The sequence below is a fragment of the Erythrolamprus reginae genome, chromosome Z (genome assembly GCF_031021105.1).
Source record: "Erythrolamprus reginae isolate rEryReg1 chromosome Z, rEryReg1.hap1, whole genome shotgun sequence".
Classification (NCBI taxonomy): Eukaryota; Metazoa; Chordata; class Lepidosauria; order Squamata; family Dipsadidae; genus Erythrolamprus; species Erythrolamprus reginae.
This window is the reverse complement of record NC_091963.1, coordinates 28,375,447-28,395,017: the sequence shown is the minus strand read 5'-3', so window position 1 is coordinate 28,395,017 and position 19,571 is coordinate 28,375,447. Positions and strand designations below refer to the sequence as shown.

Sequence of the window (19,571 nt, the reverse complement as noted above, 5' to 3'; positions counted from 1 at the left end):
GAAACAAATGATACATTTGGTACATGTGATACATCAAAAACAAGTGATCAAGCAATAAAAGATATTGATTACATATGAGACTTGAACAATAAAATCATTGATTCTAGATAAATTCCACAGGTGGAAAATTTATGGGTTACATTACTCTTTTCTAGCTGGATTTGTTGCTTTCTTAAAGCTTGCAAGCCTATTCAAGGACTTTCAGGATAATAATAATATTAATAATAATAATAATTATTATTAATTTATTATTTATTATTATAATTACAATTACAATTACAATTACAATTACAATTACAATTACAATTACAATTACAATTACAATTACTATTATTATTATTATTATAATTATTATTATTATTATTATTATTATTATTATTATTATTATTATTTATTAGATTTGTATGCCGCCCCACTCCGAGGATTCGGGATATGCTCTTTATTGTGTAGTCGTTGAAAAAGCAAGCCCTCCACATGGGGCTACCTTTGAAGACTGTTTGGAAACTTCAACTTGCCCAAAATGTAGCCGCGCGAGCAGTCTTGAGCCTTCCAAGAAATGCCCATATCTCACCATCACTCCGCGGACTGCATTGGCTACCAATCTGTTTCCGGACACAATTCAAAGTGTTGGTTATGACCTATAAAGCCCTACATGGCATAGGATCAGACTATATCAGAGACCGCCTTCTGCCGCACGAATCCCAGTGACCAGTGAAGTCCCACAGAGTTGGTCTCCTTAGGGTCCCGTCAATCAAACAATGTTGGCAGGCGGGACCTAGGGGAAGAGCCTTCTCTGTGGAGGCCCTGGCCCTCTGGAATCAGCTCCCTCTGGAGATTCACACTACCCCCACCCTCCTCACCTTGCGGAAGAGTTTAAAAACTCATCTTTGCCGCCAGGCCTGGAGTTCCTTAGATCTTCCCCCCTTACCAATGAGTGCTTTAGTTTGAGGGGAAAGATCAAAAGCAACATGAGAAAATATTATTTTACTGAAAGAGTAGTAGATCCTTGGAACAAACTTCCAGCAGACATGGTTGGTAAATCCAAGGTAACTGAATTTAAACATGCCTGGGATAAACATATATCCATTGTAAGATAAAATACAGGAAATAGAATAAGGGCAGACTAGATGGACCATGAGGTCTTTTTCTGCCGTCAGTCTTCTATGTTTCTATGTTTCTATTGTTGAATGAATGATATTGATGGTTTTTTGATTAGAATTTTAAAGACTGTTTTTTTAAATGTATTAATTGAATTGCTATTATTGTTTCTTGTCTTTCTGTACATGCTGTGAGCCACCTCAAGTCCCCGGAGAGGGGCGGCATACAAATCCAATTAATTAATTAAATAAATAAGTCCTCGCATTCCAAATAAATTACCTTGGCTAAGAAGAGAAAAACATGCTTTATTAAGATTTTAAAAATATTGTTGGGCTGCTGTGTTCTTCTAAAAATATCTCCCATAGTTTATTAGCTCTATACCAAAAGTTGTCAAACTCAAAGCCTGCGGGCCAGATGATTAGATCCTGGTGCCATGCTGGAAACAGCGCAGGACCAGCCCACAATACCTCTGCCAGCAAAAAAAGAGTTAGGTCGTGCACATCCCCGAGTTCCATTTTTGTTGGTAGATAGCTGCAGGAGACCATCATCGTTGAAAATGGAGGAGAGGCCACACATGGCACCAGAGCTCCGTTTTTGCTGGCAGAGGACCATAGTAAGTTGTTGCAGCTGAAAATGCATCTTGAGCTGTTCACGCCCCTCTTGCCATGCCCTCCTCAAAGTCAAATACAACCCAGATGTGGCCCTCAATGAAATCGGGTTTGAACCCACCCCTGCTCTGCACTTTTAATTGCATGTTTTAAAACAGGAAATACTTTACATATTTTCTAGTCATAGTCATCTTTCTTACATAAATTTAAATTCAAGTCATCATAACTCAACACAGAATTCGATAATAAAAATGGCCCTTATTGATCATTTCCTGACAACATCAGTGTACTGATACTTTGTCAGTTATTTATTATTTACTATTATTGGCTATGTTAAATAAATATCGATTATCAAATAGAAGTACTTATGAGTGGGCTCTAAACTTATGCTGCAACCTTTCTGCATGAGAAAGCAAAAATTTTAACTGACAATTCCATCCATTGAAATCAATAGCACAGAATCCCATTGAATCAATAAGGACACACATGTAAGAGCCATTAAGTTATTATCCACTCTTAGTGATATCATAGATTTGTCGTCTGTTCCCCCCATGGCAATCTGTCTGTATCCTAGTCTTTCAAGACTTCCAAAACTGCACTTATATCAACTGTAATTGAGTCTATCCATTTGGCTGTTGATGATCTTCTTCTTTTATTTCCTTCTACCTTTCCAAATATTAAGTCTTCTCTAGATAGCTAGGTCTCTGCATAATGTTTCTATAGTAGTATAATTGAACTTGGTTATGTGTTCCTGGAGTGAGAACTCTGAGTTGGTTGGTTTGATGAACTTTTTTGTTTTGTTTTATTGACTGTCCATAATATTCTCATATATCCTCTCCTATATCAAAGTTGAAAAATGTCAATATCATTCCTAGCCTGCTTCTTCAAAGTCTCACCTTCATTTCTGTAGAATGCCACAGAGACCACTACATCTTGCACAAATCTTTGTAGGTATAGACCAGGGCTATCAACTCCTGGTCTGTGGGCTGGATGCATCGCTTGCTGACCATTAACAGATTTAACAGAGTTGGAAGGGACCTTGCAGATCATCAAGTCCAACCCCCTGCCCAAGCAGGAGACCCTATAACTGCCTCTACCTAGAATTGAACTCACAACCTCCTAATTGCAAGGCAAGAGCTCCACCTCTAGGCCAAAGCAGCTGGGCTTTTATATCTATAGTCAAGTCCAGTTTAGCAAAGTGGGGGGAAGTCCCAATATGTCAGAGACAATGTCGAGATGATATGAGTTTGACACCCCGGGTATAGAAAAATCATAGCAACTGAGTAACTTTTCAAAACCTTCATGGCTGCTCTACCAAGTGCTAATCTGTGCTGTATTTCTTGTTCATTTCCTGCTAAAACTTACTTTACTGGTTTTGTATTTTTTTAAAAAGAAACCCAGAAACCTAATACAGTAGTACCTCTAGATACGAGCTGCTCCACATGCGAGTATTTCAAGTTACGAGCTGTGATGCGAGCAAAATTTCTGTTCAACACCCGAGCTCAAATTCCGGATACGAGCCGAGCATCCACTAGGTGGCGCAAGAATTCAATTTTTTCCTGTTATCTCCACGCGAAAAGCCAAATCTAAATGCATTTGTTCGAGATACGAGATGTTCGACATACGAGGTCAGCTCTGGCACGAATTAAACTCGTATGTCGAGGTACCACTGTATTCTCCATTTTTCTCTGAGGTTTAATTTTCTTAAAAATAAAATGTCAACTTTGTATTAGGACTTTGAAAAGTTTATTATTTTAAGAAAGTTGCAAAGCACATGGCTAGTGTTGGGCGAACCGAAACCAAACCCGAATTTTTGCAAAAGTTCGGCAAAAAGTTTGGGTTTGGGTTCGGGAGAGTGCCGGGAAGTGCCCCGACTGTTCCGGAAGGTGACAGCTGGCTGGCGGCGCTTCCCGCCGCTTTCCCGAGTTCTGAACTCAAAAGTTCAGCAAAAGTTCTGGTTCAGGTTTGGGTGCCGAACCCAAACTTTGTTTAAAATTCAGGTGCCGAACCCGAACTTTGTTGAGTTCGCCCAACACTACACATGGCTTATGCACATTGTCAATAATGCAGTGATGAAAACAGTGATAAAAACAATAGCACCTTACACAGCTGTTGTAATTCAAATACCTAGTTCAAGGCAACCGCAAACATCGGATCCAAAATTTTCCTCTGGGGTAATAATAAATTGGCTTTAATATAAAGGCAATACAAAGTTACAGTGGTAATTAGAATCTTAAGCTTTTGTGGAAATTCAGCTATGAATTGTTCTATTTTTTATTCCTTTTGGATAAAATATGATTATCACTAATGCAAGCAGCAAGCAAAATTAATATCAAGTTTTATGTTCTCTGTACTTCACGTAGTTACTACAATTAAGAGCAATGATGTTTAGATCTTAGGTTGGTACTACTAATCCACATATTTGACAACATTTTAAGATTCAAAGATTCATTCATTACTGAATGAATATTAAATACCCAAAACCGGTGATATTTCAAGTATAATAAAAAAAAGGTGAATATCAATTACTTTTTCAAAATAGAATTTTAGAGAGACATTTAAATTATTTTGGCCAGTGGATAGAATAAGAGGCACAAACAAACTTTCTTTTTGTTTGTAATATTTCTACACGTTAACTTCCTTTTATCCTCACTCTTGGTTATGCGTGCAACATTTAAATAGCTTCCATTCTCTTCCATCCATGCTCTTCTTAACCACTTAAACTGCCTGCAAATCTGACAAAGAAACAATGCTCATGTGAATATCTATCTATTACATCTTTCTCAGATTTGTCTTCATGCTATCATCCTTTTGAGTTCTTACTGAAGTCCCCTTCTTTGGGTTTGTGTATTCTGGGTGTGTTATTCAACATAGCAAATTGGTCACCATCACTTGTCATGGATTTTATTTGGTGGGGCCCAGGGGAAGAGCCTTTTCTGTGGTGGCCCCAGCCCTCTGGAATCAACCCCCCCCCGGAGATTAGAACGGCCCCCACCCTCCTTGTCTTTCACAAGTTACTCAAGACCCACCTATATCGCCAGGCATGGGGGAATTAAGACATCTCCCCCAGGCTTTCTCATATTTTAAGTTTGGTATGTATGTGCTGTATGGTTTTTTAAATTGTTGGGGTTTTTTATATAATTTTATTATTAGATTTGTTCCATTGTTATACTGTTTTTATTACTGTTGTGAGCCGACCCGAGTCTTCGGAGAGGGGCGGCATACAAATCTAATAAATTGAATTGAATTGAATTGAATTTATGGTATGATCTGAGTTATTTTCACAGTAAATTTCCTACCTCTTTTATTAGCCAAAGGTTTGATAGCTCCACTTGCTACTCATTTCCTGAATCTGTCTCTTGTTTCCAGAGTAATTGTTTTCTATTTGTCTGTACCAAACTCTGCTTCCAAAACATAATTATCTACATAGGAAGAAATTAATGTAAATCTTATATCCTGATTCTCCTCACCACTTCCACCATTGTCTCAACATTCCAAATGTGATATTGTTATAATGTTTAACATTACTGTTATTTTATACCTGTCTGCAAGATATTACTGTAAGAAAGTTTAAGCCACAAAGCTGAATCACAAAGGTCAAACACATTAGCAAGGAAGCAGTATCATTTATTTATTTATTTTATTTTTTATTTTATTTTATTATTTTGTCCAATACACAGTGAGGGGCTTAGTGTGTGTGTGTGTATGTGTGTGTATGTATGTTCCTTCAATATACCAGGGTGATTCGACACAAAATGTAACCCTTCCCTGGTACAGAGCTGAAGGGATTGGATACTGTAGCCTAGAGGATAATTCTCTGCCTTACAAGGCAAAGGTTGCAGGTTCAAGTCCCAGTGGGTATGGCTAGCTGATGAGGCCAAAATAAGGCCGAAATAGATCTATCCTAGTCTCCCTTAATTTTCAAATTCAGCTTAAACATGTGACATACATACATACATACATACATACATACATACATACATACATACACTTAGTAAAATACATGATGAAGGTTATAGAGGAGATACTCATTGTAAAATATATCTAAGAAAGAATTCAGAGGCTCAATTCAATTATTCTGAATTTCTGACTCTATGGAATATATAGGTCTAGATTAGAAGATGATGTTATTCAATATCTACTAGATACTTTTATGATTACTTGTCCTAAGCAGAGATTTAAACTGGGAAGATTTATTTTTCTTCCCTAATTGGAATGATTTTATAATGATTCTGTATTTCTTATAATTACATTTCTGTGATTATAAGGTAAGATAGAAATGTTTTCATTAAATATATCCCTATTGAAAGTAAGATAACTTCCACTTCATCATTCATTTATTATGAATCATAATTGGATGAGAATTATTATGGTTTGTGTTCTATTTCAGGCATCTTGAATGGTTTATGAGAAAGTCCAATAAAATGGAGCTATACAGACCTGCAAAAGGAGTCCTCGGGGTTAAATATTGCAATCTCCATCATCACCTGTAACTAACATTCATTGTTTGTTAAGCTTTCAAGATTCTGTTATTATAAAGCCATTCAAATAATCATTGTAATGTTGTTGTCTGATCTAGCCTACCTCAAAAGATTGATAATCCTTGATCAGAATGCTCCTCCTTGAATGAAGAATAATATGTTGTATAAATAGTTTTCAATCATAAAGCTAAATTAGGCTTTAGGAAGTTATACAGACTAAACCAAATGAAGATTGGTAAATACACTATGATTAATCAAACCACAACACAGCACACAAACCAAGTATATTTTCCATCTTGTCTAATATTGCCTAATTTATGATAGCATTATGCCAGATATGTAAGCAGCTATGGAACTGCTGAGTGGCATATTTGCACTGATCTGTTCTAAATCCAATGTTAGTCAATATCTTTATAAATAATTTATATAAAATACTATGAAATACGCAGATGATACAAATATGGTCAATATGCTTTGGATAGTGGCCAGATTCCCCATTTGTTATATATTATTTATTGTATAACTTAATTCTATCTACCAATAGTTTAGTTATGCAGTATAATATTATGAGCTGTCCAGACTTGGTTCAGAATCAGATAGTACCTAAAATCCAATCCATCAATCAATAAAATATGCAGGTCAGCAAAAAATTTAAAAGTCAGTATCAAGAATCACAAAACTCTTGGCAAGCTGGAACAATGAAAAAGATCCAGCAAGATCCAGTAAGATGTAACAGTCTCATACCAATTGCAAACTTTATATGGATTGTATGGAATAAGACATGGTATAAAAGACTATACAAATATTTTTAAATATTTTAATAAATATATAAAATCCAAGGCAGGAATATAAGATGGAAGGATGGGACCTGGGAACCAGTGAATGCAAAAAAAGTATTTGGCAATTCCCTGAGATCGAATAAACAGTATGTATACCTGGAAATAAAAATGCAATCCTCAATTGATCAAAATGAAGAAAAATAATTGTTTCTCCAAAAAATGTACAACTTTTATAATGACATTGACAAAAACAGAGTATGTCCAAGGAACAGCAGCCACAATGATAAAAGGCAAGGAACTAAAAAGCTTCGAGGAATGTTTGAAGGGAAGTCCTATCTCTAGCTCAGAGGAGAAGACTGTAGGGCAGAGGTCTTCAAACTTGTCAAATTTAAGACTTGTGGACTTCAACTTGACAGGTTTGGGGACTCTTGCCATAGGCAAATGTGAAAACTGTCTTCAGTATCTGAAGAGCTATCATATTCAGGGCAGAATTGTTCCAAAATATAAGGCAACAATCAATAGATATCAATTATAAATAAACAGATTTTGGTTGGACATCAAGAAAGGTGTCAATGGTAAAAGGTATTCAACAGTGGAACAGCTTAGATCTGGAAGTAGTAAATATGATCGAGATCTTTAAATAGAGTCTGGATGGTCTTCTTTAAAGATATTAATAATAAAAACTTTAGTAATGAATACATTACTGGACAACGTAAGGAAATTTTGCACTAGGTACAGTGGTACCTCTACCTAAGAACACCCCTACCTTCTAGATAAGAACCAAGTGTTCAAGAATTTATTTGCCTCTTCTCAAGAACCATTTTCTACTTACAAACCCGAGCCTCCAAAACTGTAACTGGAAAAGGCAGTGAAAAGCCTCATATGGGGCCTCTCTAGGAATCTCCTGGGAGGAAACAGGGCCAGAAAAGGTGGGGAGAAGCCTCTGTGGGGCTCTCTAGAAATCTCCTGGGAGGAAACAGGGCCAGAAAAGGTGGGGGGAAGCCTCCATGGGGCCTCTCTAGGAATCCACCCTCCCTGTGGTTTCCTCAATCGCACACATTATTTGCTTTTACATTGATTCCTATGGGAAATATTGCTTCTTCTTACAAACGTTTCTACTTAAGAACCTGGTCAAGAAATGAATTAAGTTCATAAGTAGAGGTACCACTGTAATAGTTTGGAAATGACCTTCCAAAGATCTTTGAACCCCTAGACTAAAAAGCAAAATATGGAAGACATCTGTCCAAATGGCATATAAAATTGAATTTACTAACACAGTTACAAATCTCTAAACTTTTACTCCTTTTTGATCTCATAGTCGAGGGGTATCTAACTCGATTTCATTGAGGACTGTGTCGGGGTTGTGTTTGACCTCCAAGGGCCAGGTAAAGTGGGCTGGCATGTGGCCAAGAATAGGCATGACTGGAGGGGTGGTTGAGGCTGGGATGGATGTGGCCATGGTGGGCGTTTGACATTCAAGATGCCCATTTTGGCTAGCAGAGGCACCCCAGCTGATATTTCCAGGTCAGTAACATGGCCCAGTTCTAAGCAGCCCTTAGATTGGATGCAACATGAGTGACTTGAATTTGACACGCTTGCTACAGTCTGTCTGGTACATTGCTCCTATCCATTGAAAGAAACATTGTAGAAATGGCCCCAAATGTTTGCATGTCTTTTGGGCTACCTGGTCTGAGCTATAAAAACTGTATGAACACTAGATGCAATAAAAACCACAGAAAACTATGATCAGCCATTGTTTGGGAACCTAAATATGATAATTTTCATATTATGCATGTATTGTAACATATAACAAAATATCTGCAATAAATTAAAGAAAAATTAACATTTAAATCAAAATTTGCCAGTTCACCCCTTAAATCCTCCAGAATGCCATTTTAATAATCCAGAAACTATTGCCAGTGATGGCAATCCCAATGGTGCTTTTTCAAAAAACTATTATTGCTGAAGCCAATCTTGCTCCCAAGATGGGTACTTGAACTAGCATAGAGAAGTAATGTCCTCAGACTCAATATTCTTTCCTTTCTAAAAATAGGTCACCAGATTTTCCTGGGAGAGAAAACTTGAATCAGATGAATCTGATTAGAGATAGTCTTAAAGATGCCCTGATGCCAAACCATATAGGTCTTTAGAAGTTAAAATCAGCACTTGGAATTGCACTAGGAACATAGTGACAACTCGTGGAAGGCTTGCAAATTATATCATTGAAAGTCTTTTTTTTTTTGTCTCTCATCTAAATCTGAAAATCAAACTAAAAGAGATAATCTTTTTCCATTAAAGTAGTTTAATCTAATTGCTTACTCAACCTTCCTTTAAAAAGGTTGTACAATAACTGAGATACAGATTCAAAGAGAATCTTATAAAGAGGCTGCAACCACAGCTCATTCAAGGATGCCATAGCATAGCCCTCTGCCAAAGTGAGATGAGATCGTGTGAGATGTTAATACCATTTTATAATGCCTTGGTAAGGCCACACTTGGAATGCTGCATGTAGTTATGGTCAGCATAAGTTTGACTCTAGAAAGAGTGCAGAGAAGAGCAACAAAGGTGATTAGGGGACTGGAGGCTAAAACATATGAAGAATGGTTGCTGGAATTGGGTACTTCTAGTTTAATGAAAAGAAGAACCAGGGGAGACGTGATAGCAGTGTTCCAATATCTCAGGGGTTGCCACAAAGAAGAGGGAGTCAAGCTATTCTCCAAGGCACCTGAGGTTAGAACAAGAAGCAATGGGTGGAAACTAAACAAGGAGAGAAGTGACCTAGAACTGAGAAGAAATTTCCTGACAGTAAGAAGAATTAATCAGTGGAATAGCTTTCCTCCAGAAGTTGTGAATTCTCCAACACTGGGTGTTTTTAAGAAGAGATTGGACAACTATTTGTCTGAAATAGTATAGAGTTTCTTGTCTGAGCAGTGGGTTGGACTAGATGAAGACCACCAAGGTCCCTTCCTGTTGAATTCCAATACTGAAGAGATAGGAGACTGATGGAGTGACTTCAGCTCTTTATTACGTTACAGGGAGTAACTTCCAGCAGCAGTATACAAAAGGCAGGGAGCTTAAATAAAACGCCAATCCGGCAGGGAACCAATCAGAATTTTCCTACTTTACTTCCCTGTCGGACTGGAGTGAAAACTTCCCAACTTCTTCAGGGCATAACACTTCCAACGCTGTTATTCTATCCTAAATTTCCAAGAGCCAGCTCATCATGCTCCTTAAAGGAGCCAGGCGAAGTATGGTGAAGGCCACAGATAAGAGAGAGGTCATACCAGAAAGCATTGCATTAATTTTTTCTGTGTCCAAAAGCAATGTCAGATAACATAGCAAGATGTCTTAATCACCCAGTCCACTTTATAAGGATTCAAGACCTTGGTAAATCTGAGGAAAAGTATGAGCAAAAGTCTTTGCTAAAAAAAATTAACAAATAGCCCGTAACTGTAACAAGCCTGCTTAGTTCCCTTACAAAGGAGTCACAGTAAGCAAGGGTTTGACTAAAATTTCTGTTGAGGAAGGATAAAAATGCTTTGCTTTTAAATAAAATTTAAAACTTATCAAGGAGAGAAGCAACTTAGACTTAAGGAGAAATTTCCTGACAATTAGAACAATTTCCTGACAATAAGAACAATTAATCAGTAGAACTTGCCTTCAGAAGTTGTGATGCCCCAACACTTACAAACAAGCTTTTCATAAGCAATTGGATAACCATTTGTCTGAAGTGTTGTAGGATTTCCTGCCTAAGCAAGGGTTGGGACCAGTGGTGAAATACTACCAGTACACACTGTTTGGACGTACTTGTAGCGGCAACCACTGATGGTTCAGAGATCTAGAGGTGGTAGTAGCGTGAGGCTCCTCCCACTCTCCCAGACATGATCATTTCCTTGTTTTTTACACTGTGCCTGCGCAAAGTCTTCTGCTGGGTGAAGAGCAGTGAAGGGCTACCAAACTTTTTACTACCACACAGTGGGTGTGGCTTATGCAGGACGCCCTGCATTTTCTTTCAACATCTTTCAGTGCAAATTTGGTGCTCTGGGGTGGAGTTCCATTTTTGCTACCCCACTGCATCCAGCCCCCCCCTCCAGGCAGCAGCCCACCCCTGGTGAAAAGGCACACTTGATGGGGGCACGTGCATACTTCTGAACTGGTAGGAAAGTAACTTAGTCTTCAGAGAGGGGTGGCATACAAATCCAATAAATATAATAATAATAATAATAATAATAATAATAATAATAATAATAATAATAATAATATAAATAAATATAATAAAGGCGGCAGAGGACTTTTGCAAGTGAAACAGACAGTGGAAGAAGAGAAGCATGCATTAGCTGACTATGTGAAGGAGAGCAAAGAGTCAGCGTTGATGGAGGTCAACAATAGGAAGCTTCTCAAGGTGAAGCAAGCTAAGGACCAGTACAGAAAAACTGTAACTCAATGTCGTATGGACAGTTGGCAGAGCAAAACATTGCATGGCCAGTTCTTGGAGAAGATTGAAGGCAAAATGGATAAAGAAAATACCTGGTCATGGCTTACAAGTGGAACACTCAAAAAGGAGACAGAAGGACTAATACTGGCGGCACAAGAACAGGCCATTAGAACAAATGCTGTCAAAGCCAGAATTGAAAAATCAACAGACGATCCAAAGTGCAGACTCTGTAAAGAAACAGATGAAACAATCGATCACATACTCAGCTGCTGCAAAAAGATCGCACAGACTGACTACAAGCATAGACATGATGCTGTGGCACAGATGATCCACTGGAACTTGTGCCGGAACTACCATTTACCAATGGCAAAGAACTGGTGGGATCATAAGCCCGAAAAAGTGGTCGAAAATGAGCAAGCAAAACTACTGTGGGACTTCCGACTCCAGACTGACCAAATTCTGAAGCATAACACACCAGACATCCTGATTGTGGAGAAAAGGAAAGTATGGATCATCGACATCGCAATCCCAGGGGACAGCAGAATTGAGGAGAAGCAGCTAGAGAAATTAGTGAAATACGAAGATCTAAAAATCGAGCTGCAACGACTCTGGCATAAGCCAGTGAAAGTGGTCCCAGTGGTACTTGGCACGCTGGGCGCAGTGCCAAAGGATCTCAGTGGACATTTGAAAACCATCGGAATTGACAAAATCTCCATCTGTCAATTGCAAAAGGCCGCTTTACTGGGATCGGCAAACATAATTCGCCGCTACATCACGCAGTCTGGTGATGAAATACGAAATCCAGCATAGTAGTTTGCTGTGTTGTATTGACATAATGATAATGATAATAATAATAATAATAATAATAATAATAATAATAATAATAATAATAATAATAATAATAATAATATTAATAATAATAATAATAATAATAATAATAATAATAATAATAATAGCAGCTAGATTTCACTGCTGGGCTGGACTACCTTACCTCTAAAGTTTTTTCCAACTCTAGTATTCTATTCTAAAATGATCTTATTGCCAAGGTCTATGCTTGAAGCCATGTTCAGTCTTAATCATGTCTTCCTTGAGGTATCTTGAGGTTTCACTCCAGAAAACCCACAGAAAACCATACTGGCATCTACAGAGAGGGGCAGAGGGGAGGGAGGAGAGTGGGAAAGAATGGGAAGGAAAAGGGGGAGGAAAGATCAGAAGAAACCCCAGGTTCCTGATACGTGAAATAAACTAGGTTATCAACAAATTTGTCTGCCAATCTCTGGGAAAATCAACAAGAAACCTTCAATAACTTTCCAGACCAGAACAAATGCCTGAGGAGATACTCATAATGAATCCTGCAACCCTGCAGAGGTTAATACGATTGCTTTAAAAATAAATTCTTTTCAGCATATTGCATTTTTAGTCGATCTACCTTAAATATTTTTAAATAATTAACAATAAACCCGGAACGTGTAATTTTGTGTTATTGGGACATCAGGTTAATCATTTTCTACTGATCACAATTTGCCTTATTCTTTTTATCTAGAGTGAAAAAAAAGCTTCCATTAGTATTAAAGGATTTACGTTAGCCCTAAATAATTCTTATTGGTTGTTCCTGATAAATATTGAAAGTTTTGTTATGTGCTGTTTCTTTGAGTGCTTCACATTTTACTTCTTCCTTCCTTCCTTTTTGCAACCTTTTCAAGGAAAATCAAAGGACCTCGGAAGACTGTTCTTGTGAAAAGTCCTATAATCCATTTACGTCATTAATCAAAAAAAAAAATAGCAATAAGAGCCGGATAAGATTTTATTTTTTTCCATCCACCTGTGTCCTTCTATTTTTTTCCCCCTTTAATTGTCGCTCACCGCCCACTCCAGCTGGTTCTTTTCGCCCACTTTCCCTTCGCGATTGGTTGGCCTACACGCTCGTCATACACAACTCTCCAATCAGAACCTACCCGGTCCTATTCTTAATTGGCGCCTGTACGGAGTTTCTTCCCCCGCCTCGCTCTGATACAGTCCGAATCAAGGAGCCCAAGAGGGGGCGGGGAAAGAGGGATTCACGAATCCGCTTCTGATTCGACCATGCGCTTGCTCGTCACAGGCTGCTTCAATAAGAAGCGCCCGTGCTTCGCCAGCCTTCCATTCAATGTTAGCAGCGAGCCCTGAGGGAAAAAAGAGTGAATTGGTCCTAAGTGAGGGAGACACGGACCGCACAGGTGGGTAAGTGCCGAAGGATGGCGATTTACAACCGAGGCACCCCTGAGGCAGGGAAAGGTGGGAGCAGCGGGAGGAGGAGGCGGCGGCGGCGGCGCCCAAGTCTGAAAGGGTGGAATAAGCTCCTTTCCTGCCCTCCGTAGCTCCCTTGCTGCTGACCGGGGAATTTAATTTCCCGGAATGCCCAGGCTGTGGATTCTGGGGGATGTAGTCCCCGCGCGCCGGGACAAGCGCTGGAGTGGCAGAAAGGCTGCAATGTTGAAATGTCTGGAGAGGTCTCGGTACGGAGAGGCCGCTGCCGATCTTGGCCTTCCACCGCGGAGGGGTGGTGGTGGGGGGACATACAGAGACGCCTGTGAGGCTGGGTCTCCTTCGGGGCATCGCTTACCGAGGACTCGCCGCTTCTTATTCCTTTTTAGGCCCGGCAGCCCGGAAGGAGCCGCCTCTTTTCTCGACGCCCGCCGTAGACTCACCTGCCCGCCGGTGTTTTGCCTCCCGGGTCTAGTCTGTGTTTTAACTGCCGCCTCCGTATGATTTCCTTTTAGGCTTCATCGCAGACTGCCGTCCGGGCAGTGAATCGCCTCCATGGCTGAACTAGAGCAGATGATCACCTTGGTGTGGGGCAAGAAGACCTCGCATGGCCTGGCAGATACCATCTTTTTCCGCTGGGCACAAGGTATTTTGGTGTGCTGTGGTACACAAGGCATATATACAAGGCATACTCCCTCCCCCTTCTGTTTTTTGCTACCTAAGGTTGTACCCAAGTCTAATTGGCTCATTTTCCCCCCTTCCTCAGCTTCTTCTGGGAAGCACCCTCCTTCAAAGAGTCTGTCCATTCCATTTTTATTTTATTTTTTTGGTTTATAACTACACTGCCCAAAAAAATAAAGGGAACACTCAAAGAACACATCCTAGATCTGAAGAAATAAAATGTTCTCATTGAATACTTTGTGCAAAGTTGAATGTGCTGACAACATATGAAATTTATTGTCAATCAATGTAGCTTCCTAAGTGGACAGTTTGATTTGTCAGAAGTTTGATTTACTTGGATTTATATTGTGTTGTTTAAGTGTTCCCTTTATTTTTTTGAGCAGTATATTTATTTTTGATTCAGGACAGTTGTTACACTAACTTTCCTCTTTGGTGACTCCTAGGAAAGGTAACACTATGCTATTAAAAAAAATCTGGTCCTATCAATTAATACAATGTGAAGGGGAAGAAAATTGATGCTTGTTATTTACTTATTTATATACTGGATTTGTATGCCGCCCCTTTCCGTGATTATACAGCCAACTTTATTTTTGTTACTCCTTTATCCTCCATTTCTGTATTTTGGTTTTTGTATTCTCTTACACATCTCTAGTGGTTATTCTGTCCTACTAGAATCTTTTTTCAGAGTGGGCAAAAAGTAGGCAAATAGAGCTCTAATTGAAATGGTTAATGGAGTTTTCTTTTCTCCCTCCCTTTTATTGGAATTGGGATATTTGGTTAGATCAAAGAGTTAGGAAACTTTGTTTAGGGTTCAAAAAAAAGTTGTATTTACACAGGGTAGTTATATTCTTTAAGAAGATCTAAATCAGATCAGATTTCCCCAGTATTCCTTTGCTTCTGTCTTTATATTGGGAGTAATTGTTTTCTCAGCAATGTTAAATAATGCAGCTGATTTCACATGGTTTATTCATAATATCTGGATTTGCTTCTATAGCAAGCATTAATTAAAGGTCTTTGATTCTTGTAATGGCAAATCTAATAATTGCTCATTCTTCTGATAGGTTCTTCAATGTATTCCTTCATACAAAAGTTAGGATTCTTTATCCATTATATGTGTGAGTCTGTGTAAAACTCTGTTATGAATGTGCCAGGGATGTTCTAAATTGCGGCTTTGGTTTAACAGGTGTCATACAATTTTTTTCTATTTTCTACTTCTCTCTACTTTTTCAGTTTAATAAAAACAATCAAACTTCTGACTGCTTATTTAGCATAAATTAGAATGTGGCTTATCTTGTTAATGGCTTAATATATGAATCCATACATTTGTGGTTCATAAAGTATGGTTCATTAAATATGCTAGATGATCTATAGCTTAAACATGCTGAGTGATCATAAGCTAAGCACCATGAGAATCCTAGTAACCAATATTCTGTTTTGTTTGAAGGGGTACAGTATACTGTACACGCAGTCCCTTTTTTGTCTAGTAATTAAGATAGGTTATCTAAAAGGATAGCATAAGTAATTTTTAAATTGTGGTTTTGAAAAAAACTATTAGAGAGAGTAGTGCACATCTGTCTGATTTGACCAATAAGATTCAATTAGTAGCACTATTGTAATGTCCAGCCCTGGAACACTATGAGCCATGCAGGTCCATTCATGTTTCAGTATCACAAGCTATGACAGCAATTCGATCTGGTATAGCTGTTGTTAAGTAATGTGATTGTAAAGTTGACTTCTTCAGTTAGTGGAGAATCTGGGCAGTCCCAGTTGTTGTAACCCCAAGACATGTGAGTGTCAAGTAGAAAGTAGTAGGAGACCTGAGTAAGGAGTGTGAATATACTGTGGGGGTGTGGGGGGTGTAGATTGTGCATGAGTTAGAGCCGACTTGGAAGGCCTTGCCTAGGGGGTAGATGGTGCATCATGAGCACATGAAGGCTAGCAGAATTTAGCAGAATAGCCTGTGACTTTCTCTGGCAGCTTCTGCACTGACCAGCAAGAAAGCTGGTAAGTGGCAATCATGTAATCACTGGCTCCCTTGGGGGGAGGGGTGGGGGAGTAAAGGCTGACCTTTACTTTCTATCTTGCTGAACCACACATTGCCTGTCACTTTGCAAGGTACTTGCTAGCCATGCCAGGGTAGTTGCTAGCTAGTACAGTAACTTAGAGACTACAAAAAACACCTAATAGACTCTGTCACTCATGTTGTGCCTTGCAACCCATGGGACCCATAATTTGCATGGGTCAAGCTTGCAAACAATAGTATTCAAACTTCAGAAGATACATCACAATATAATGCCTCACTCACTACAGTGAGCTCTTCCCAACTGATACAATTAGGTGCATATATGCGTATTCTTTCAGGTAGTATAATACAACATGAGCTTGATTCCCTGGGGCAGGGGTAGGCAAAGCTGGCTCTTCTATGAAATGTGGACTTCAACTCCCAGAATTCCTGAGCTAGCATGTTTGGGTCAGGAATTCTGGGAGTTGAAGTCCACATGTCATAGAAGAGCCAACTTTGCCTACCCCTGGCCTGGGGACACAATCATCAATTTATTTGTATGCAAAACCTGGGAAAAGTGTCACTTATGTGGAACTTGATGTTGCCAAATTCCACATAATTGAACTGCTGAATTAATAGGTATCAAATTTGTCAATACGATTGTATGTTTGCAGAATGTTCTTGAAACTTTTCCTGTATTATTGTTGCAAAATGTCTATACTTTGTAAAATATATAGCTCAATGCATAATATTGAAATGGTTAAAGTAGCTTGTCTCATACTTTGGTTTTAAATTAACATGACAAAGATCTGGAACAGTGAAGTATGGCACTAGTGGCTGCCCCAATCCAGTACAAATCTGCAACTGCCCCGACCCAGTGGTGCAGTGCTACATCTACCCCTGCCCAACAATATGTAGTTAGCCCAGTACCCCAGTTTGGTGCAAAATTCTAGCTGCCTCAGCCATTGGCCTGCAACAGCCCCAGCAGCATGAATCCTAAGTTGTTGGCACCCAGCTGCTCCAATTCAGCAAAGTAGTCCACATGAAGCTGTTACTGCTCTCTGCCCTGCATTTTGCTCCCGAATCTGGCCTTCATTGTCATCTTCTGCGTGCCCTGGTCCTTCTCAAGGCAGTTGCTGGCCATGCAAGGATTTCTTCCCAAGGTCTTGCAAGATAAGTACATAATGACCTGTGGAAGAATGCATTGGACTGGCAGCTGTGGCTTTACAAGGACAAGGTGGGTGTGCTTTGTCAGCATTAGGAGAAAAAAGAAGGTCAGAGTCTGGGGAGTGCAGTGGACCAAAGGGAAGAGATAGGGAAGGGGGGGGGGGTCATGATGTGCAACCTGCAGTTGGAAATCTAGATGATTTTGATTATGTGGCAGTAGGGCACTCAAAAGAGCCATAAGGATGGATGGATGGATGGATGGATGGATGGATGGATGGATGGATGGATGGATGGATGGATGGATTGTGATTTATAAGCCACCCAACAACTTCTGGACTCTTGAGTGCCAGTCATTCAAAACTCTCATAATTTCAAATGGTTCCTAAAGGTTGTTATGCAAGGACTGCCTGTAAAATGTAGTCAAGAATTGAAGCTGAAACAACATGCTATTCTTATTTAAATAAAATTTGTGAACTGTTGAAAACTCTACTGTTTTGGGTAGCTGTTTAAAGAGGCTGATATGTGTGGTTTTTCCCTTGTCTTTATTTTATCTCATTAAATCAACATAATCCAGCAGTAATTTCTTGGTATGCTGCAGAATGCAGCTAGAAAAACCTTGATGTTTATTTTAGAAAAGATAGATATAGAAATATAGCTAACAAATGAAAAAGAATGCTGTTGGTTATAGCACTTACAAATAAGGTTGAGACTTGAAATGTTGAAGAATACAAGTTTGATAAGGAATTCTTTATGAAAAATATGTTAAAGTTTATTAATGTACTTTTTTCCCCTTGGAAATAGCTAACTGAAAATTTTTATTTTCCTCAGGATTTATGTTCAGTGACGCAGAATCTACTGCATTAGAACAATTTGAAGGAGGCCCTTGTGCAGTAATTGCACCAGTTCAGGTAACAATGCTAACATCTGAGTAAACAAACCTGAAAAATGTATTTCATTACTGATATTTGGCTTATTCGATAATTTAAATCACCTAGAATAAACAGCAACACCATGCTGTGTACATAATTCTGAATTTAAAAAACGGTATAAAAGTATTTACAACTGTTCATTTAGTGACTGTTCAAAGTTACAGTGGCACTAAAAAAAGACATGTATGACCATTTTCACACTTACGACCCTTGCAGCATCTCCATGATCACATGATGGGGTGATTCCAATTTAGATTATTGGAAACTGGTTAATATATTTATGATAGTTGCAGTATCCTGTGCTGATGCAATCATCTTTTTCTACATTCTGACAGGCAAAGTCAGTGGGGATGCCAGATTCACCTAACAACCATATTAATAACAACTGCAGTGATTCACTTAACAAAGGGGCAAAGGTCATAAAATGAGACAACACTCATTTAACAACTTAGTAACAGAAGATTTGGGCTCCATTGGCATAAATCAAACATTACCTGTATTTTGAGGTATTGAAGTCTGTAATGTTCATTTAATACAACATTCATTTAATACTACAAGTACCAGTTTTTAAAAATATACATTTTAAGAATCCAGTGTGCTTCAAGTTTCAGCAACATTTGATTTCCAGTAAAGGTAACTGATGATTCTGTATGCATGTATAGGTCTGCAATTCCTTACTTGACATAAAAAAATGCTTCCTATTTTTTATGACAAAAGAGATTACATTTTATACAGAAGCTTGTTAGATTTGCAGTGATTTTTTCAGGTATCTGTAAAAAAATAGTAAATTCTATATAGGCATAAGGGAAAAGGACTTCAGTATTGGGGAATGTATAAATCTTCCTTCCCCCAAATATCAAACCAATATTGAAAATGGAAATTTTTTTGCACCACTGAAGATCAACCCATACATTTCTGATATTTTAATATTGTCTTTAAGGCATTCATTCTGAAGAAGATTTTTACTTGTGAGAAATCTACCTGGAGACAGTGTCAAGGTAACTATGAACCTACATCTCCAAGAGGGTTATAATGCCAAATTTGAAAAAGAATATGTACTAAACAAAACAATAGTTATTCTTTATCATCAATGTTTATTAATCTGCATAATTCAGAGAAGACTATGCATTTGCTGACTATTTTAAAA

At 38.6% G+C, this 19,571-nt stretch overlaps 1 protein-coding gene across 2 annotated transcripts in view; it reads left to right on the top strand.

Annotated features, from left to right (window-relative positions):
* The first annotated feature begins 13,265 nt into the window (after positions 1-13,265).
* MINDY3 (MINDY lysine 48 deubiquitinase 3) overlaps positions 13,266-19,571 on the top strand; it is a 33,265-nt gene continuing 26,959 nt past the window's right edge. The window contains exons 1-4 of one of the 2 annotated variants that reach the window (XM_070767412.1): positions 13,266-13,617; positions 14,161-14,291; positions 18,324-18,403; positions 19,365-19,422. In XM_070767412.1, the coding sequence (XP_070623513.1) occupies positions 14,201-14,291; positions 18,324-18,403; positions 19,365-19,422 (229 nt within the window). In that variant the 5' untranslated portion in view covers positions 13,266-13,617; positions 14,161-14,200. Of the gene's footprint in view, positions 13,622-14,160; positions 14,292-18,323; positions 18,404-19,364; positions 19,423-19,571 lie in introns of both variants that reach the window. The other variant, XM_070767411.1, reaches the window with a different exon arrangement.